The sequence below is a fragment of the Rhagoletis pomonella genome, unplaced genomic scaffold (assembly GCF_013731165.1).
Source record: "Rhagoletis pomonella isolate Grant_MI unplaced genomic scaffold, Rhpom_1.0 Rhpom_scaffold_00003, whole genome shotgun sequence".
NCBI classification, from domain to species: Eukaryota; Metazoa; Arthropoda; class Insecta; order Diptera; family Tephritidae; genus Rhagoletis; species Rhagoletis pomonella.
In genome coordinates this window covers 82,082,513-82,105,700 of record NW_023458557.1, presented here as the reverse complement: position 1 = coordinate 82,105,700, position 23,188 = coordinate 82,082,513, and the positions used below count along the sequence as shown (strand labels likewise).

The 23,188-nt window shown below is 34.9% G+C and overlaps 1 protein-coding gene across 8 annotated transcripts in view; it reads right to left on the bottom strand.

Annotated features, from left to right (window-relative positions):
- Positions 1–23,188, bottom strand: part of LOC118735677 (sushi, von Willebrand factor type A, EGF and pentraxin domain-containing protein 1) — a 101,885-nt gene that overhangs the window by 20,862 nt on the left and 57,835 nt on the right. For all 8 annotated transcript variants that reach the window (XM_036465590.1, XM_036465585.1, XM_036465592.1 and 5 more), the window contains one exon: positions 9,149–9,230. In XM_036465590.1, the coding sequence (XP_036321483.1) occupies positions 9,149–9,230 (82 nt within the window). The remainder of the gene's footprint in view (positions 1–9,148; positions 9,231–23,188) is intronic.

Here is a 23,188-nt window from a genome sequence, read left to right as displayed (position 1 = left end):
TTTACTGGTATAAAAACCGTCAAATCAACCACGGCATTAGTTAAGGCTGAGACAGAAAAAAACTTGCCGAGCGCGGTTGACCTGTGAAGTGCGCGCCATAAGCTTTGTGTACAATTTTCATATGGCTGGAATAAAATAAAAGCTCTCTATGACTAACACCGCACACTTGAATGATCTGCAAAATTCACGATTTAAAATTAAATCAAGCACAAGTAGTTTCCTCCCGAAGTAATTTTTTACGGTAAAAATCTCATCATTTCGAATGACGGTAAATCAGAATTTAATGCCACAATCGGGTTAGACTTAATTCGCTTTTTAACGAACTCGAGTGTTTGGTACTACTTCAACTTTCGAATTGAAACACATTTTTTAAAACATATTTCCACTTAAAGTCAATAATCGATTATCAATTCTCAGATGCAGCGCAAAAATTCCAAACTCTATAGATTCACATGTCACAAATTCTTTAGCCCATTTCCATTTCTACAGATTTCAAAATGCAACACTTAACGCTTCAGAACCAGCTACTCATATTGCAACTGGTTGTTTTTTTTTTGTGATAATTTTCTACAAATACTTGTACAAATTGCATGGCAGCTGTGACTTTCTCTCAGGTAGAAATTTTTTCGTGAAGAAAACTGAAATATTCACACGACACTTAAAAAAAAATTTTAAAAAAGATAATTTACAGACAAATACTTGGCTAAGCAGCAGCGGTAATTGTTTACAAGAAAATGAATCTTACAAAATCAAATGGTTGGTACATATGTATGTAGCACTAGGCAGTTAATTGTTTTTGTAAATATGTGTTAATAAGCAACAAAAAAGGTAAGAAAAAAACTAAAAATTCACAACCAATTTCGCTTTCTGGCGCGTTGAAAATTACGTTGCACTTAAGCGGGTGGCCAGAAGGGTCGGTTGGTTGAAGTGGCACGCACTAGCACTTAAAATTAGATAACTTAAAAGTACTAAAACTTTGGGTTGAAAAATAAAATCTCTTATACAAAATTTCGAAATTGGAGACTTTCTTTTCATGGTCAGGCTAGGTTAGGAATACCAGGAGTAGGCACATAGTCCTAACCGAAGTTATTCTAAATTGTCAGTCTGTTGTTTGTTAAAAAACCGACTCTTCCGGATGAATTTGTGCAGCTGTGATATCTTGACTTCCCCTAAACTATAGAAAAATCGTGCTCCCAAATGCTTGAAACGCTTGTCTGGGGAGCTGGGCATTGGCATAGGAAATGGTGAATCGATTCCTCTTCTTCCATATCCTGATAACTTCTGCAGAGGCAGCATAGTAAAAACGCTATCGATGGAGTCCTTAATGCAGATTTTTTTAGCGTAAATTATTCTTCAGTACGACTCCTATTGAGTCTTGGGCATAAGGATATTGAGAGCTCACAGTATCGGCTGATCCGTAAGTCATAAGTTACGGCTGTGCTGTATTCTTGGACCATCCTTTAGATCATAAACTGGTGGTAGTTGGTAGTTATCCGCGCCGCTAATTTGCATTCGCGAGCCATTTCTTGCCGTTTCGTGCCTTGTTTTGCACGATATTTCCGACTTTGCTACCTTGAAGCCTAATATAGTGACGATCCGATCTATACTATTTTGCAATGGCAAAGACCTTCGTCCGATTGGTATTTAAACACAAGCCGACTCCTTTTTCTATCCTCCAGACTGGATAGTAATCAGTTTTGCCATCTACCTCGGCCTTGATACCGTTACGCCGTCCACTATTAATTACATTCAAGACCGCTGCGCGCCCGTAATTGGTGTGCTTCCATAGATTTGATTCTCTTAGTCTAAGGACCCCTTTTACTTCAAGTAATTAGATCATGTCCAGCCGCTTTTGTGTTGCACGCTGCTCACGGAGCCCAAAAAGCATTGACCAAAGTTTATGTTATTCAAGAATGGTTAGATGCAGTGATTAAGGCTACGCAATTCAGTGGTGGCCATTATTCCACTAAGCCAAGTGATTTCTTTGCTTACTATTTATTATTCTATTAGCTATACTATTTAGTAAAAAATATGTGCCTTAAAAATCTTACACACATTTTCTTTGATAAGATGAGTTGTGAGAAAGCAACTCATCTGAAAAAACCCTACCTTTTTTATCACAAAAAAACAGAAAAACAAAAAAAGACAATCAATCACTTCAAAAAGTTTTTTTCCCCAATGCACATACTCGTATGTATGTATTTATCCATGTATGTATGTATGTATGTATGAATGTCGTTAAACCGCATACCCGCACGCAGCAGCCAATTTGAGAAAGTAAAAAAGGTAATTGTAGACAAAATTAATAGCTCAAGCATTCAATTTCAGTATCCGATGTACATACCTGCTAGCGACAGGGTGGCGACGAACAAAAGAGTTTTGACTTAAGAATTAGTGGCTTTCAATTTCTGCCAGTTAAGTTTTTTTTAATTCATTTTTTATTTTTTTGTTCATTTAATTGAATTGAATTTTCGATTCTTTTCAACTTCTTTTTTCCTATGTGCCATGAGTTTCTTACATGTTATTCATTGAATTTCATGCAACCTGTCATTGAACTCAATGGTCAATAAGATTTAAATAGGTTAACGCTCTTCTCTTTTAGTTGTTTGTTGTTTTTTTTTTTGGGGGGGAGATTGAAGAAGCTGTCCATAAAAAGTGAGTTGCACTAAGCGCTGAGGTAAAGGTTGAGAACAAATAGACAGCGGTGAGGTAAATAGTTAATGAGTTAGAACAAGAGATGCCTTTGTCAAACATATGTGCATTAGGGTGGTCCAAAAATGCATGTCAGAAAGTAAAGTCGGAACTTGTATGCTCTCATTCCCTAGGATTGTTCTATACCGAAAAAAATATACCCTTATTTTTTTTATTTTGAAATCAAAAAATATTTAGCGGTCGCTCGAAGCACCCAAAGTTTTCCATGTATTTTATTTGGAGAAAAAACTCTTCGTAGAAATGGTATAGAATTTCAAAAAACCAATATTTTTCTATCGGAAAACTCTTTTCATCTGCAGAAGATTCGCAATAATAACACGCAATTTTTGATTTAACCATTTTTTATCGCATCTATAATTTATAGGTCCGCCAAAAACCCACAAAAACCCCAAAAAATGCAATGAGGGGACAAATAAAAAATCGTTAGTATTAAAAAATGGTTAAATAAACAATTGGGTATTATTATTTTAAGTCTCCTGAAGAGAACCAGAGTTTTCCGATCGAAAAATATTGATTTTCAAGAATTCTACACCATTTCTACGGAAAGTTTTTTTTCCCCATGAAAAATACATCGAAAACTTTGCTTTGATCGCTTTGAGCGACCTCTAAATATTTTTTGATTTTAAAATAAAAAATAGGGGTATACATTTTTCAATATAGAACAATCCTAGGGGGTGAGAGCATTACAATTCTGAATTTACTATTTTTGGACCATCCTAATGTACATACATATGTAAATACACACACAAACAAATGCGTAGGAAAAATGCTTATCTAGCATCTACTCGTTAGCGTTCCTTTTGATCTATGCTATTTTGTCTATTCTTTTGGTTTTTATAAGGCATTAACTTTAACTGATAACTTAGCAAGTATAAAAACGTTAAGTGACTGAAAAGGAATCAAAAAATTTTAATTTTTGGTTCAACCACTCGAGATGTTTGATGCAATAATCCTTCAATATAAACGTTGATTGAAGCCCTGCCATGAGTGCGTTCGTCAACCAGACCACGGAAGACCCACACTTAAAACTACGATTCTAGTAGGAATGAGCAAAGAAAATATGCACCTACAAAGTAACGGTCTGCCGAAAACTACCGCAGCTGCATGGAACCGTGCTCCATGGAGACAGTTCAACATTTTATCGACGAATTCCGGACCTTGCAATAGGGAGGCTAGAAACACTTGGCCAACCTTGCCTGCAGAATAGTTCAGAGTGCGGTAGTCTCTTTATATGTTGATTTGGACGAGTTTGTGGTTTCAAAACGGCTAAAATTTGCATATTCTGGTTATAGTTATGTAAAGCTAAGTCTTCAGTAGTGTCCAACCGGTAGCTCGCGACCTAAATTTTAGGCGCCCGCAAACAAGAAGATGAACAGAATATTTTGTATGGAATTGAAAAGTTTAACAATTGGAAACTTTTTTGGTACATAAGTAAGCTTTTATTTTTGAATTTTCATGAACTCATTCGCTTCTTATCTTTCTATGCTGGACATGACACAATCTCTGTTTCAGGATTTTCAAAACAAAAACAACGTAATCTCAGCAATAAAAAAAAAGTGTCGTCATCTGATGACCTACCAAACGATATTCATGGCCAAATAAAAAGCGATTTCAAGAAATGTGACTAGGTTTTCATTACAAATGGATGAGTCGACTGATGTTTCAGACTCTCCGCACTTATTAGTGTTCACCAGAGTGATACTTTCTGATTTTTCTGCTAAGAAGACACTTTTAGTCAATCTGACTTTGGAAACTTTGGGGGACTTTGGAGCACGATCATTCGTATTTCGAATTTGTTTTGCGGATGACCGTTATTCAAAGTCTTGCTCGATGAATTTGGGAGTGAATTCGGTCACATATTCCACCACTCTGCAGTAAGATGGCTGAGTCAAGGTAAAGTGCTTTGTAGCTTTGATGACAGAAATAAAGATTTTCCTGAATTCCAAAGGCAGCATTTTTAACTGATGTGACTGCAAAACTAAATGATTTCAATACAACTTTGCAATCTCGAAATCGATGTATGGATAGAGCAGTTGACAAAGAAAAACTCTCAACATTTCCAGACGTTTACTCTTCTGGAACAGGCTTTTTCATAACTAATGTTTATAAAAAACAAATACCGAAACGTACTGACTGACGAACATGTCAAAAATACCATGATTTTATCCTGCACAACTATGCAATATAAACCAGATTTTAAGGAAGTTATCTGAAAATACCTATGAAGATTCAAGCATCATATTAAGTTTATTGGGCATGTGCTGCGGGTCGTACGATTTGAAATCGGTGCGATTGGCAAACTATTTTTGATTATTTTTAGGGAAAGTAATAAATATTTCAAATGAAAACGGCGAGAAATACATAACTTACGTCATATCTATCGATTCAGTGCCAAATTTTGCCGTTTTGTTAATCAATCTCCGAAGAAGGTTTTGCAGATCGCATCGATCTCAAATCGTACGAATTGCAGCACATTCCCATATGTTTGCAATAAAACTTAACTGTATAAACTTTAATAATAAATAAATATTTTAAAAGGATCAGTTAGTAGAATATATACATTGAATATAAGAAGAGTGAAACGAGTTAACGCAGTTAAGATTGAAGTTAAGCTACAGGGGTGCCCGCGTATTATAGCGATAGTTTCAAAGTAGCCATTTGTCCAAGTTCTGTTGGACATCACTGCTCTAGACTAATCCAATGGCTAGCAGTGCAAGATTTTGCCCACTTGCTAAGATCTTTTTTAATGCCATTATTTTTTAATCTAAGGAATGGGCTGGGTGCAACGAATGGGTGTCTGCCTTTTTTTTTAGCTCGTTGGTCCACTTTTTCCTTACCATTGTAGCCCTCATGACTAGGCACCCAGTTGAGGTGAACTCTATTCTGATTGGCTAGGCCATTGAGTGCTTTATGGCACTTCAAAACAGTTTTCGATGAGTATAGGTAGCTATCAAGAGCTTTGAGAACAGATTGACAGACCGAATATATAGATATATTTGTCTATTTAATACAACGTATGGGAGCTACTTCCGCCTGGAATATTGTTGCGTCTTTGCCTAAAGGAAAAGATGTGCCGAATCGCCGTCCTACAACTCCCGAACGAGTTGATCGGGTTTAACGCTGCCGTCTGTCTAAGCTTTTAGAGGATATCTGTATCAGTAGAGTCTATGCCTGTCTCCTCCTAGAACATTTTTTAACTGGCGTATGTGTCATATGTAAACAGATTGGACAGTAGGGCGGGTCGAAAAACACAAAATGTTTGATACGAAATTGTATAGTTCTTAAATTGTGCTATTTTAATCGCCTATTATAGAAAATAAATCCCGGTTCTAAGACTAGGAATACCAATTTTTCAAATTTTTACAACGACTTGTCTAGATCAAATTTGGAACTTATTTCTTATCATAAAATCATAAAGAAATAAATTGGGCAAATTAATATTAAGTAACATTTTAATCAATAAATCTTAAGTTCCTATTCATTCATTAATTAATTTTTCCTAACGTTAACAAATGCATCCAAATCCTTAACATTGCCCACGCATAAAGTAAGCGTAAAAAAGTCGATGGGACCTTAGGCAAATTTTGCTATTTCAACCTTTTGAACCATCCACGTTCCATTTTTCTCCCATCAAACTTGCTCTATGAACAATTTGGCGATAATAGCTTTATACCTTCGGATACAGTTGTAGTAAATAATGTTTTGGATGTATGCACAGCAGGGTGGTCCAAAGAAAAGTGAAGTCGAAGTTTTAATGCTCTAACCCCTGGAAAAAAATTATACCCCTGTTTTCCTAAATTTTAAATAAAAAAATATTTAGACGTCGCTCAAAACGTTCACAGTTTTCCATACGTTTTTTGTTTTTTTGTGGGAAAAAACAATTGTTTTTCGTAAAAATTATACAAAATTCTTCAAAATCAATATTTTTCCATCGGAAAACTCTGCTTGTCTTCAGGAGCCTTTCAATCATAATACTAAATAATTTATTTAACTATTTTTATAATATTAACTATTTCTTATAGCTCCCCTAGAAACCGAAAAATGCAATAGGGGGACCCAAATAAGTATTTTTTGATAAAAAAACCAGGTTGATATACATAGAACAATCTTGGAGCATTAAAACCGGGACCAGCCGTATGCACACTACGCTTCCGTGAAATTATCAGCGACATACTAAAGAAATGAATTTCTATGTATTCCCATTGCCGTAACTGCGATTAAAACAATTTTTGTTGGTTTTTCAGATCGTAAATTTTTCAAAGTATATTTAGAAGGCTGAGATATGTAAAGAACTTAGCCATAACAAATCAATAAGTAAATAATAATTACATATAAAAAGTGACAGTCAAGAGCTTCAATCGGTAGCTATAGACTAAGTAGAAGGAAACTTATGATATGGTGGCAGAAACCGTTCCATTTAACGAACTATAAGTTTTTTGCAATAAATAACTGAGGTATTTATGGATTTTCATTGTTTCCTCATGGCAAAACGCTTTCGTTGACCAAATGACACAAAATGACACATATTGAACAGCGTATGTGCTGGTGACCACTTAAAATTTTACATTAGCGCATTTAAAGCTGCTGGTGGTTATTAGTGTTGAACACTTCCTTGCCGCATTGACAATAAGCGACAAACTTTCTAATACCAAATTGCATTGAACAACTAGTATAGTAAGTGCAAAAGCGGTTACCAGGTAAATATGGCCAGCGTAATAGATGTTTAATGGACGGTCAATTACGACGGCATGTCGCCCGCATGGACATACATATGTATGTACATACCTACATGCACCCTGCATATTTATGTATGTACAATGAAGCATGGCAGTACTGTCAGCCAGAGAATTAAATCACAGTTGCTACTTCATTAATTTCACTTTGCCGATTTTAAGCCAAATTCAGTGTAAATGCTTTAAATACACTTGCGCATGCGTGCTTGCTGTTATATCGCAAATTAAAAAAAAAAAAAAAAAAAAACTTCGCCACAAATTAGCATGCCGCACGCATGGCGTTTGACGACGTGTAGCTAATATTTGAACGGTTTAGACTGGTGATCGTCCAGCGAAATTCGCAGACGAAAATCGATCTGCGGTTTGATTACATACTCATATAAGTAGCTATGTACTTTAAGACTTGCGAGGTAATCGTAGTGTAAATACAATTACGTATAACTGTAAAATAGAGTTCAACTACCGCTTAAAGAGACACTTTTAAGTAGATACATAGGAATGTCTGTGCATACATATTTACGCACGCACTTGTAAATATATATGCATACATATGTAGCTCTTTGTAAATAAATTATGTACATATGTACATACGTATGTAAATATTTGCTTGTACGTACAGGCGCGCATACCAATTAGCGTGTTTGTTAGTTGACTTTTTTTTTTTTTTTTTTTGTAAATAAATCCCCCAGATTTATCTCTCTTTAAGTGGATAAGTAAATGATGATATGTGAATATTTACATATTTACTTATACACGCTTTTGCCCGCGGCCCCGCCCGCGAGATATACGGTTTAACGGTATCAACGCTATAGCGTTATGCTGATCATTTTCAGGTGCTTACCCAGAAGGTTATAGGTGATAATCGAGCCAGTCTCGAATTCCCTTCCTTATTCCTTCCAAATTTCATATGAACCACCCATTTCAGTATCAACAACAGATCAACAAATCTCTCGTAGATAGTCTTTTTAATTAGTTTAGATTTATCTTATTTTATTATATGAGGCATTGTTCGTATGGCCAACAGCTATCAAACTTGATAGTGCGCGCTCTAGGTTTTATTTTGTGTTCCGCAGCGATATAGAGTAAGTACGGCGTGTGAAAGAACGCTGCAGGATACTAACGTTCTATGGCGTAGCATTAAATGACATTGACTACAAGTTTCATTATTTATACTGATTTAGACAAAGCTAAGAAATACCGCGACAACAACAACAAAAGGCAAAATGTTCGCTCTATGTAGTAACACACCAGTCCACAACAAGTAGTTCATTTAAAATTTTTGGAAGGTTGAAAAAACGACAAGGAATAAAACATTCTAAAATCAGCCGGAAACTATAACTAATTTTAGTGCAAGGCAATTTTTTCTATTTATGAAAAAAAAAAAACACTCTAAAACCGAGCTCACTTAAATATTGCCAAGTTTTGCCAAAAATATTTCAAAGCAACCGGATAAGTTGCAGACAGCTATTTCCCATTTAATTTCTATAATTATACTGCGGTGACATGTCAATTATGCAACAAATTGAGACACATTCGAGCGTAATTAGCAAACAATTTAATAATCAGCAACTAAGCGCAATAGAAACTTCTGCGCAAATGTGTTAATTTGAAAAATTTTGTTAATATATTTGTTTTTATTTGTTTCAGTTATTTTTCCGCTAACTGCTTTATTACGAGTATTATTGCATTTTAATTACGCTCACCTTCGACACAGCTCAGCGCTCTTTTCCCATGAATGTTTAATGTTGAAGTATTTATAACAGTTAAGGCCACGCAATTCCCAACCTGAAAAGCAAATAAAGCACAGAGAAAAAAATTAATCAAATCACAAAAAAAAAAGGAAAACAAAAACTAAATAATAAAGATAAAAAAAATTTAGTAATAAATAAATGAGTGCATAAATAAATATATATTCGAGTTTTCGAGTTTAATAACTTCAGCTTGAAGCAAATCTATTAAATGAATAGTATGTAAAAATATGGCTGAAAAAAAACTAGGTATGACTTCTTGCAAAGTAAAGTAAAAAACAAAAAAACAAAATTGAAATGCAAATAAGTTTAATAAACTTATGTAAATAAACAAAATGAGTCTGCTGCAAACGTCTCCGCTGGCTGACTCATGTTAATTGAACTTTTTATTGTGTATATAAATTTCTTTTTACCTATGCCACAAATACCTTTTGATTTATTATGACTGACTACTTCAGCATATTTCTCATCAATTTTCTCCACACTCTGCTGGTAGCTGTGACTAGTGAATAACCACTGGGGGTCACCAAGGGCCAAACGAAAGTTCAAACTGTTACAAAAGTGTTTTTTTTTTCTCAGCAATTTAGCTGAAACCTAGCAAAGACATGTGTGGCATATGAGGGGCTAAAAAATTACAATTTTTAATGGCAAAACATATTTTTAGGAGCCAATTTGCACTGGCACTTTTATGATGGCACCTAGACACTGGATTATAAGTCCTGACCACGGTTATTTTGTTACACAATTTTAAAAGCAACTTTTTTTATGCGACTACTAACCGGAAAATTTATGATAAACTTCATAAAACTGGAAATACTGCTCTTTTAATGTCTTAAAAGTCGCAGCAAATAAAATAAAATTAAACTGTGCAATTAAAGAAAAAGTTTTTAAATTAACAAAAGTTTATTTCTAATTTCGAACCTGCCTAAAATGTATGCCCAGGTTTTGAAGGAAAAGCAATTTATGTAGAGGTTCTAGGTTCATACAAATTTATGTCCAATTTTAAAATTGCCATCAATTATGTCCAATTTCGAGTTTCGAATGAACAAAAATTGATATTCAATCTAGAATCAACTAAAAAATGTATTCCCAGTTATTGATTGAAAAGCAATATACAGTAGCGTTCATATCTATAGCACGCCATTTCCAAGTGATATTGTGTGCCACTTATGTTTATTTATTTATTTTTAAGCATTGTCAATTACGAATTACCGTTCATTTTTTAGATTTTTTTTTTTGTCGCATTGGCTTCCATATAATGAATAAACTCAGTTCATTTGTATATGGAAGAAATCCGCAACACCTTTGGCGAAAATAATTCTTAAAAATCAACGGTAACTTTTAGCCACGTGAAACTTACACATTATCAAACTAAAATTGTAGGGGCTAAAAAACTGTGTACTCAAAAAAATTCTAACACTTCCGAGAAAAAACTTTTTCAATTTAGATGAAAATTTGTTGCACTTTTTTGTAGTTTTCTACAAATTGCTAAACTAGGGTTTATATGGGGTTTGTCTGAGAATATTTTAATTGAAAATTCTTAAAAATAAATAAATAAACATAAATGGCACATAATATCACATTGAAATGGCGTGCTATAGCTATGACCGATACTATATATCGTGTTGTAAGTTAATAAAAATGTATGTCTAACTTTAAAACTACCAACAAAGGTACAACCAACATTTAAATGAACAAAAAATATTTTTAAATGAGAAATCATTTACCTCCAGTATATAAATTAACAAAAATGTATGTCCACTTTTGAATCAACCATAAATTTATGTCCAATTTTTAAAAGAAAACAATTTATGTACAGTTTTTAAATTAAAAAACATTTATAAAGAATAACGAAAAAAAATTGCCTACTTTTTAAATTAAATATAATTACTTCCATTTTTTAAATGAACAAAATTTGTTGTTTAATTTTAAAGCTACCACAAAAATATATGCCCAGTTTTTAAATGAAATGCAATTTATGAACAGTTTTTAGATTAATAAAAATGCATGTCCAATTTCTAAATTTCCAAAAATTTTAGCTTTTCAAAATCTATGTTCAGTCTTGAAATGAAACAAGTATGCCACTTCTTAAACGAGAAGCAATTTAACTCCACGTCTTAAATTAATAAAAATGTATGTCCGATTTCAAAACTACCATATGCTTATGTCGAGTTTATAGTAAATAAACAACTATTTTCATGTAGTTTCAAATAAAAAAAAATTTATATCCAGTTTTGAAATGGACCAAAATGTATTTACAGTTTTAAATTGGCTAAAATTGATACCAGTTTTTAAATGAACAAAAATGTTTGTCCAGCTTTTGTGTGAACGAAATTTTATGTCCAATTTGAAAATACCAAAAAATAATGCCCAGCTCTTAAATGAGCAAAAATTTATCGAATTTTAATATTTCCAAAATTTTGTGCTCAGTTTTAAACTATTCAATACCATTTTTAAGGTTACCAAAAAATTATGTCTCGTTTTTAAGTAAATTAAAATGTGTTTCCAAAGCATCAAAAATGTATAGCCAATTTTAAGTGAAAAATGTATATATGTTCATTTTTTAAGTGCACAAAAATGTATGTCTTATATTAAAATAACCAAAAATATATATAAATAATTTTTTTTATTAAACAAAATTTTATGTAAATTTTTTAAGCAATCAAAAAATAGGATTTCCAGCTTTTGTTTTCAAATGTGTGTAGAAAAATGTAAAACGAAAAATATATTTTTAGATTACATTCACTGTAGACCTAACCAGTTTTTGCCGATACAAAATGTAATAGTATCGATAAAATATCGGTAATGCTTACACATATTCAAGGCGCTATATGTAACAAGCGTCAAAACATCGATGCTAAAAATTACGCCAAATAGGGTATCGGTAAGCATAGCACTACTAACTATAAACATATATATGTATTTATTAATAAATCGCTCGAAAGATAGATAACAATGCATTGCGAAAAAAGAATATCGATAAACATAGCGCTATTCACGATAAAATATATCGCTTCATATACCGCTCCAAACCGATAGTTATGTCGATAAAAAATAACAATAAAATTCGTCTATGTATATCGAAATTTAAAAATATGATAATATCGATAACACAGAAATATTTTCAAGAAATTATAAATAGCAAAGGTAATATCGTATAACATGGCGTTATTAGCGACTAATAAATCGACTAACATATAGCAAAAAAATCGATATATTTCTTGATGAAAATATCGATAATATACATACGTAACGTCGTAACATACAATACGATCGGTAAAATAAAACACACAGATTTTACTTAGTTTAGTAGATTAGTTATTAAATTTTAGTTATTAAATTTTAGTTTTTAGTTATTAAATTTTAATCCCTATTTACATTTGCCAGCAGTTTAGACTTTGAGAGAAAGGCTAATTTGGCACACAGGTCTTCGTCACTTAATTTTTTCCATATCTTCTGTAACCATAGGCAAATTTTCTCCATTTTGAGTCCCTTATACTCCCCCTTTTGTCAAAGATAAAGCCTCATACTCAAGTATCGAATAGACTCGGAACTGGTGACTAGGACGGCCATTCATTCGACCAACCTTATACAGTTTTTTTTTCTTTTTTTGTATTTTTGTATACAAAGCCTAAGAAAAAATACACCTGAAAAAGACTTACGTGCCAAATGCATTTTTCTCACAAAGTTTAAACTGCTGGCAAATGTAAATAGGGATTAAAATTTAATAACTAATTAATACAACTAAAGTAAAATCTGTGGAAAATTAACAATAAAATACTTTTTTCGCAAAATCTATAAATTGACCCTTTTATTTCTCACAAAAAAAAAAAAAAAAAAAAAAAACAGGATAACAGTTATTCGTCGCCACGCTGTATGTGTTTACTCGTTTATTTACACATGTATTATGGCTAAAAGATACAAAATTCTCTAGCTCCACACAGAGCGAAGTCTCAAGACTCCAAAATCAAATCAATTACCTGTCTCCTCTCCGCTCTACGCCTGTTTCAATTAACATACATATGTGCGTATATAGAAGTACATATGTACATATTTTCATATGTATACCTTCGTATAAGTACATATGTACATATATACGTATGTACATGATGCCATTTCGGCACGCACCCAGTCGCCACAACGATCGACGCCACAGCGCATGATTAGCATTAACAAATATTTGTATTTTATTTACACTTTTTATTTATTTATTTAAATTTGTATTTATTTTTCTGCTGCCATTTTTTGTATGTTTGAGTACCATAACCATCTTCTCGCCGTGATTGTAATGCAATGTAGTGACGATGCGCATACGCAGGCGGTGCATGCAAGAGAGGCACCCGGTACCCGGCGGCACACACATTTGTGTGCAGCATTGCACAGCAACAGAATAATAACAACAGCAGCCAACGAAATTTTCGGAAAAGTTTCACCGCACCTTTCGATGTTCAACGCTCACACACTTTCACGTTTATATGCAACGACGCAGGCGCGTCAGCCAGCAATAGTGCAACTGCTGGCGACTGGCTGGCATACAAAGAAATGCATTTGAGTGCATGTTTTTATATGCATGTATGTATGTAACTTTTTATATACTATTCACATATTTATGTATATACATACATATATTTTTGCCTTTGCTCAGTTGCAGCGCTGGCACAAGCGCGTCCTCGTGTTGCAATAATAGCAGTCATCGCCGTGGCATATGCATAGCGGCCTGCTATTGCTGCTGCTGCTGCTGCTGCTGCTGCTGCTGCACCTCATTTCAACGTGTCGGTTTGTCCGTAACTTTCTAATAAATTATCAATAAATTTACTATTATTGGCTGTTAAACGCCAGCCTGTTGTTTGTACTCGCGTAGTAGCAGCATTTTTGTTGTTACTATTTGTGCACAGCATTGCGCTTTTCTGGTCATTTCCAATTCAATGAAATTCACAGAATAAAAATTCACTTTCCTTTGTGGTTATTTGTACATTGGTATGTACATATGCATAAGTAGGCACATGGAGGCATGTATGTAATTGCGACTGCGGAACTTGTTATGCGAGATCCTTTAGAGTGACAATTTATTGCTTGGGAAATAAATGAAAGTAAGCGAGTTATGGCAAGCTGGGTCAATCTCAATTATTCGCCCGCCACTCACTGCCGGTTTTTGGAATTATCTATACGCAATGATTGTTTAGGTAATTGAGTCATTGAAAGTGGCGGAGGGGAATGGCAAATCATGTGTAAAGGCATGAGTGTCTAGAAATTTACATTACAACATTTTTGTGATTAAAATTTGTATGTTTCTAAAGGCTGAGTCAGACAAAAGTTTGATGTAAATTAGCAGTACAATCGTGTGATGGAAAAATGTCGGGCCTTGTCCCAATCTTGGCAAACAATTTTCTTTTTTACATTTTCCTTCCTATCGTGTCATATCATTTAACGTACCACCAAACTATTGAACCTTGCCTTGATTGAATATTCCTTTGCATATATTTTTCTTATTTAAAAAATTAGTTTATCATTAAAGCTGCATTCAGTAACAAGCGGCATCCTGCCAAGAGAGCATGCCTCAGTCATTATACTTAAGCAACTTTCACTATAAAAGTTAACAAAAAGCATAGAAAAGGTCAAAAGAAAATATTTAAATCATTCCACTTATCGAGAGCTTACACCTCTAGAAGAGCCAAAGGAATCATGGAGAGCTTTAAGTTCAAAAAAGATCATTAAGCGCCTACAGTGGGTTAAAGCTTCGTCGACAATAATAATGCAATCGCTTACATAAACTAATCGCTCACTATCGAGAGTTCTTCCAAATGTGGTCGGCATAAGAAGTAGCGAAAGGAAGTTTCTGCTCTTAACTGTCGTATGCCCGTCCCTTCTTTATGGAGCTGCGGCTCGAGTAACCTCATTGACAACAAAGGCATACAATCGAATGTATGCATCGGTGTACAGACTAAGTGAGAAAGAAGGAAGAGGGCGAAAGTGATGGAAAGATCCAGGAGGAAGAGAGCGCTGCCTCACTTGCAATATGGCATAATTGTTCAGATGCATTATCTAAAAGGCGACGCACCTAAACTTTGATTTCACGTATCGCAGACTGGATATCGTGGAAGTAGGGCGAAGTAAATTACTAAAAAAAAAAAAAAATAAACACGTTAAAAAAACACTTTTGTATAAAACTAAAAATTGTGTGAATTTTTTAGTAACTTTAGTACGAGATCAGGACCGAATTCTCCTCCCATTTTTTTCCTTGAGAGGATCCTTGTCTGGAAGTGATTCTTTAGTCCCGTAGGCAGGACTGTGTAGTCCAGGCGTCTAAACTCTTCTGGATGACCTTCCAAAATTCTAGAGTGCCCAAACCTCGTGTCATTCCATTTGATTAGTGCATTTAATCTAATAGCATTCCAGCTTGCCTGTAGTTTACCTTATAGGTCCATAGGTAGAAAGTTAAGCAAGGTCTCTAGGGCTTTAGTCGGCGTCGATGGTAGCGCTCCCGTGATCATCATGCACGCCACCCTTTGGACCGTTGTTAATTTGTTTCTTATTGTAGATTTATCTACGGACGGCCACCAAACCGTTATGCCGTAGCACAGAATGCGACGCACAACCGCTGTCTACATCCAGTTCACCATGTAAGGCTCCAATCCCCATTTTTCCCTATTGCTGATTTACAGGCATACATGGCAGTTATAGCTTTCTTGCAATGCTCTTCTATATTGCGCCGCCAAGTTAACTTTCTGTTCAAGAATAATGCCCAGGTATCTAACCTCCTCCGAGAAAGTCATTGCGATGCCGTTCAAGGAAGCAAATTGTAGCCGGAAAGCTTTCGTTTTCTTTGAAAAGAGAACCATGACCGTTTTTGCCGGATTGGCACTAACGCCTGCTTCTTTGTACCAGGTATTCACGACGCGTAAGGCGCCTTGAACTAAGTCACTTGGAACTTGGGCATGCTTACCTATTGCCCTTAGGGCAAGATCATCTGCGTAAGCAATGACTTGGCAACGTGTATCTTGCAACCGTGACAGCAAGGTATCCACCGTTAGATTTCAAAGATGTGGGGAGAGAGTACCACCTTGTGGCGGTGCATACTTTGTTATAGATACCTCCCCCATTTCGGAATAATTAGGTCTACTGCCTAAATGGCGATGAACAAACTCGACCATAGGGAGTGATCCAGGCCAAGGCGAGTTAGGGCTTGAAGAACCGCCCCCGGGAGAACAGTATTGAAGGCACCCTCGATATCTAGGAACACGCCTAGTGCAGATTCCTTAAAAGCGAGTGCCTTTTCAATGGTGCTGACAATACCATCCAAAGTTGTATCCACATATTTACCTTTCCTGTGCGTGTTGACAGCTAGAGAGATTATTTACATCAATTTCCTGTCGGATCTGCGAGCGTAGAAGTCGTTCCAGAACCTTGAGAAATAAAGCAGCAAGGCTTATCGCTCCTAGGTCCTAGGACTAAACCTCACTAACTTCAATAACGGAGTCTTAAATTGCTTCTACCGATTTTGTCTCTGAAATAATTTGCTTAACTACAGAGAGTTTTGCTAAATTTTTTGTACGATTTTGGTAAAATTGATCACACGCCTAGCTGAGTGGTTTGAAATTTAGGTGATACTCGCACAAGCCATGAATGAAATAACACCGAAGATCACTTTCAAGTATGCAAATAATAGGCATCTTTTTTTTTTTACTTTGTCTTAAAAACCCTAAGCCCACCAACTTTAGAGCACTACAGCGCCGTCTGAAGCCACCTTAAAGCAAGCAACTCTGTGCGCATCAAACAGTAATCAAAATCAAAATCAACTTGAAACTCAACCACACTTTGACATTTCGATGCGCTGCAATCAAAAAAGTTAACTAGCTGCGCTTGCCAACACAAAAAAAAAAAAATCTGCTAAATGTAGCACGAATTTTTTTACGATGCACCGCCACGACATCAATTCAATTTCGTAGCACAAACGAAGCTGCGCTTAATTTGAAATGCAACATGTGAGGCTAACAAAAACAGGCTGTTTGGGAAGATTTTGCCATAAGAACGATGCGCAGACGCAACTGCATGCGCGATTTCATAAAAGATCAAGCCACAAAAACCATACAAAATACGTACATATGCGCATATACACATGTATATACATATTTAAGGTTTAAGAAGTCACGACAAGGCCGATTGTTGATGGGCTTAACACAAAAGCCCATAATTAGTGTAAAGATTTCACTGCAAAGTTGCGAACGCGCATGAGCTTTGAATTTTCGACAACTTCTTTTATATATGTACAGATTTTTTTTTATATATATAATATATTTTTTTTTTGCTACAGCAGCCGCAGCTTATCAAGATAATGGCGGCTGGCAGCCAGACAGACAGGCAAACCAGAATGTCGAGGAGTGAATGCAGCGCTCGTAAACAATTTAATGGCAAGTGAAAAATAAAGCGAAAAAAGTAATTTTTTTTTTTTTACTAAATAAAAGAATGGAAAATCTGCTCAAGCGTAACGCTTTGCAATCAACCGCAAAAGCGAATGTTCTTTACAGCCGTACTAGTTTTTTTTTTTTTTCATTTAAACTGCAGAAGACTTGTGTCGAAGGCAAATGCCTTTATTACTAAATAAAAAATTGCTCCGAATGCATAATTTAAACGCGTGCGTGCTTATTTCGTAATCAATTTCATTACTATGTATATATATACATATATACAGTGTACAATGTATTTCTACTTTGCGCTCGTATGACCTGACAAACAAAAGACTTAAGCAACGAACTTGACCACTTGTCTTTGGTTCGGTCTGGCAGTCACCACTTTTAGTTATCGCAATGCAGGGTGCTCTATTATTATTTTGGTGATTTTTTTCTTTGTTAACATTAAAATTGTGTGTTACACTGACTTTTATGACACATATAAATGAGAAAAATTTTTAAATAAAATTGCTATAAATTGGCGTAGGAAAGTTTATGCAGCAGCTTGTGGCTACTCTTTGAAAGAGATACGTATGTATGTATGTATGTAAGCATATATATATAACAAGCTTTTGATGCGTAATTGTAACGCAAACGAGTTGTTAACTAAATAAGTGATGCTGCAGCTGTTTCGTAGCCAACTTTTGTTGCTGTTTTTTTTTTTTTTTTTTTTTTTTTTTATAAATGACTACGCATTTTTTAATTGCCATAAATGGAGCTGAGTGTTTTATTGTTGACCTGCGCTGCTTTTTGTGCGTACATCCTCGTTTTTTTTTTTTGTCATTTTACTCTTTTTTATGTATCTTTGTAGCTCAGTTTAATTGTCATAAAATGTAAGCATGTCATAGTGTCACTAAGATTTCTACATTATTAATCTACATAATTTTAAACTGATGCTAAATTTTACTTAAGTACAACACTCCGCGTAACCTAAAATTGGACATCACTGCTGTAGCTTAGATACTAAATGTACATATGTAGCAGCTCGTATGTATGTGGTGGGGAGGCAGCAGCGTTTTAGTACATCATTTAAAACAATTATATATAATAAAAAAAAAGAAAGAAGAATAAAAATAGATAATAAAAAAGAAGATTTCTGACTGTCAAATGGAATAAATTAATTACTCTTACTTGTTTTTTAGAAATCTTGGAAGAAATCAAACAGGTTTTTTTACAGGCAGCAAAGATAAATTTTTGAAAGAGAAATGCTGTGGGTATTCACTTTGAAGTTAACGACATCTCCTATAGTGAATTAACATAATTTTGTGCTCGGCAACGGCATATATTTAACAAAATAGTCAAAGATGAAATGATACATTTACAGTGAAAATTTAAGAATATCAATTTGGGTAAAATTCAGTGCGACAAAAACAAGAAAAAAATTAAAAACACACGAAACTATCAATATGCTCACGAAACTATGGCCCAAATATAGTGACACTGAGTTTTTAATTTTTCTCTCTGATGTCCAGGCACATTTGAAAAGGACTTTGGATATTCAAACATATGAATAATTAAAAAAAAGAAAAAATATTTAAAAAAGTGCAGTGCAATGTATTCATAAAAAATAAAGTAGGTTTAAAGAGCTTTATAAAATGACGTTTTCATACATTTTTCAGTTTATAAACCTTTTTTAAAGCTACTTTATTTTTTACGAATAAGGCCATAATATTGTGGGTACTAAATGAAAAAGAAAGCTCTTTAGAATTGAAAAAAAATATATAAAAATTTTTGGTTCCCAAGGACGACTAGGTATTAAAAATTCTCTTTCAAATGATTTTATTTTTTTAACTAATAATTTTAGAGAAGCGAAATTCGAGGATGTGGTCGTGTGTATATTAGTCTTTAACATATATATATTTTTTTTTTCAAAAAATAAAAAATAAATGAAATTTTTAAAAGACTTTTTAAGTACTTATTCGTCCTTCGACCTTCGTCCTTCGAGGTTAGTTGGGCGGCAGTCCTAAATACGACTCACTTAGACTCAGGGTCCTTTGTGATATCATGAGGTTTTTAATTAACCCGCTTCCCCTGTAAACCACTTGGTGCTTAGCAAAAGAGTGCATATGCTTTTAACGTTCACCGCTTTGAGGTCATTGAGATCCTTGAGGAAATGAACCCCAAGAGCTTTTTCTCTCTGTTTTGGTAGAGCCGGGCAATGACAGAGAAGTTGCTTTCCCCATCGTCTTCATTCATGGAGCTTCTACAGTATCCGTTTGAAGGTGCGCCCAATCTAGCTGCGTGTAATCTAATCAGACAATGTCCTCCATAGGTTAAGTAGAGACTTTGTGCGTTGGGCGTCTGTGGCTGGCCAGAGTGTTTTGGCAATGTGACAAGTCGGTTCCATTCGCCATCTTTCATTGGCAACTTTTATGAATTTTTCATTTCATGTTTGATGAGGGATGCCGAGAGTATCGCCTATATCTGTATCAGCCAATGTCATTCCAGGCGAGTTCGTCAGCATTGCAGTTCCTCTGAATGTCGCAATGGCCAGGTATCCAGACAATGTGTGTGCTGAATGCCTCAGCTATCTCATTGAGCGATCGGCGAGATTGAATTGCCACCTGGCTCGCAGTGAAAATGTAGATATCATGACTAGGAATCGTCTCACGCCGTACCAGTGATGCGACCATTGAGATAGCCATCAGTTCCGTCTGAAAAACACTGCAGTAGTCAGGAAGGCGGAAGCTGAGCGATATGCCTGACTGTTCCGAATAAACTCCACCTCCAACTCTTTTTTCGAGCTACGCTCCACCCGTGTAAACATGGGTTGATCCTCTTTTCCTGACTGTGTCCATTAACCATTCCTCCCTCGAGGGAAAAAGGGTCGTGAACTAAAATTTGTTTTTTAACTTTTTTTAATTCTACAGAAGTGTCTCTTTTAATTCTTTAATTTAAATATTGAAACATTTCTAAGTCTTTTTTGGCATTTCTCAATTTGCTTGCGAACAAAGGTCATGGTACTAAGCTTTTATTTCGACCCTCTTTAATCTCTGAATAATTTCACGCATACCTGGCGACTTAATTGTCTGGTCACACACCTTCGGCTGTGAATTGTTCTACACAAACAAACCATAAATATGCAAATGTAATTCTTGTTTTCCCACGCTTTTTTGAGCTTTCCCAAAGAACAGAATATGTAAATTTACATTTTTTAATGTTTCAATTTTAAGATACACATATGTACATACATATAAACACTGAACTACTATGCATATGAAGAAATTATTAGCATAGAATGAAGTCAACGTAGAGTTTGGAGCAAATGGAATGTAAAATTCGTCTAAGAACAAATGATCTGTTTTACAAAAACAGCTCGCTTTTTCAATACGTACATATGTGGATAACTTTTTAGTACACGTCCACGCTTCCTCAACTAACGTCGGAAAGTGAACTCAAGGCTTTTGCAAAGACTGCTAACGGTACACAAGCTCGTATTGGCACACGCTTTCAAATTATGTCTAGTAGAGAACAATGAGGGCAAGCAATGTAAAACACATCAACCTTAACCATGAGGCATGAGATCTTGAAGAGCCCAGCGTTCGACAGAAGGTTAAGTTGGCTTAGATTATTTTAGCTTAGATTTTCGCGGCTGCCCTCAACTAATATGTATGAAAAAACATCCCAATGACGCATTAGCCCGTTGTAATACCGTAAAACTTCTTTTACCTACTAAGTAGAAGTGAAATCAACCCGTCGATCTCATTGACGTTACCAAATTCTCGATATTTTAATGAATTTAATGTCTACAGACGTGGTGCAGTGACACACGAGGGTACTGAATTAAAAAAATCGCTACAGAAATTGTGTGACTTTTTAGAATCAATCATCTAAATCTTCTACTTTTAAAGTTTGAGCCTAACACTAAGCCTAGAACAAACAAAGGCTAAAAAAGACAAAGACGAATACTAAGACTAAGACGATTTCGAAGACGAATCCAAATACGACGACGAACACAAATATATATAGATGAGAAGAAAACAAATTTGATAACGAACGCGAATTCGAAGGAGAATACGAAGTTGAAGTCGAATACGAATACGAATGCAAAGCAGAAAACGAAGATTTTGATGAAGACGAAGGCGAATTTAGATACCACAACGAATTCGAAGACGAATGCGGAGAGAAAAGCGATTGCAAAGTGAATCACGAATACGAAAAATAAGACAAATTTAAAGTGTATGAAGAAAAACTCGAACCAGACAGAACGAAAAATGACACTGAAGATGGCACAATGCCGAAACCGGTTTGTCTGCAAACTAAACCTGACAAGGGATGACGGAAATTCGTTCCAAAATAAATCATGTAACAAGAATACTAAGATGAAAGCGAATACGAACACGAAAGCGAATACGAATACGAATACTAACACGAATACGAAGATGAATATGAGTCGAAGATAAACACGGTTACAAATCCAATGAATAAGACGAACACGAATACGTAGATTATGATGAATTTTAAGACGACTACGAATACGAAGAAGAATGAGAATACGAATACGAAAGCAAAGGCGAAAGCTACGGCGAAAGCTAAGGCGGGTGCGAAGAGAAAGACTTAGACGAACACCAATAGAACACCGTAGATGAAGATTAAGATGCGAAAGATCAAATGAAGAGTAATACAAATTTCTGCAGTATGAAAGCAAGTAGAAAGAAAGTTTCACTCCTTTTTTATGAACATAAAACTGATAATTTTCGACTCTATCAACGAAAATTTCATCATGTCGCTTTACGAAGTGTGTCTAAATATAAATTTATAAACATTTCACTGTACCATGGTCCCAATTCATAAAGCTTGTTTGCGCTGAAACTATGAACTATTTATAAAAAAACAGTCAAGTTTTTAGCTGCAGCTAAGCCTAATTACGTCCAAAACTTAAACAGCAAGTACTCAGCAGGTACATATACATACATACGTTCACGTTAAGTATATACATATGTATGTATGTATATCGGACACAAACGATTATTTCCATTGACCAGTTTTTTTTTTGTCACCAGCTAATTGTTTAAAAGTTTTTCGAATTTTTCTTTAACATTTAATTCTGCGCTTAATCGAAAAGAAATCTGGCTTATTTCAACAACTGCAAAGACAAAGACCTTTTATCGAGCATAAAATATTCAAAATGGCAAAATGACTCAGATTTTTTTTTTTTGTTTTTTTTTTTTATAAATACAAGTTTCTTTTTATGATAAATATGTATTCTGTAACAAATGGAAAAAAAAAGAAACCAGTTTGGCATGCTGCTATTCGAAGTACAATAAAACAGTTGGCTACAAAGACGCATAGAGTTCTCGAGCTCACAAAGCAACAATAACAACACAAACAATATACACCCAATCAGTTGGTCAGTCAGTTCATTCAGTTAAACGCTTGCTGCGGCACTTGAAATCAAGTGTTTTTGTACCAATGCTGTCACAAATTACGTTTGCGCTGTGGCACGCAAAGAATGCATAGCCAAAGCCTGCAAATCATACAGCAACCAAACAAATACTCGTAATACAATTCTAAGGCCAAATAGAATTTGTAAGCTAAGCGCAAGAAC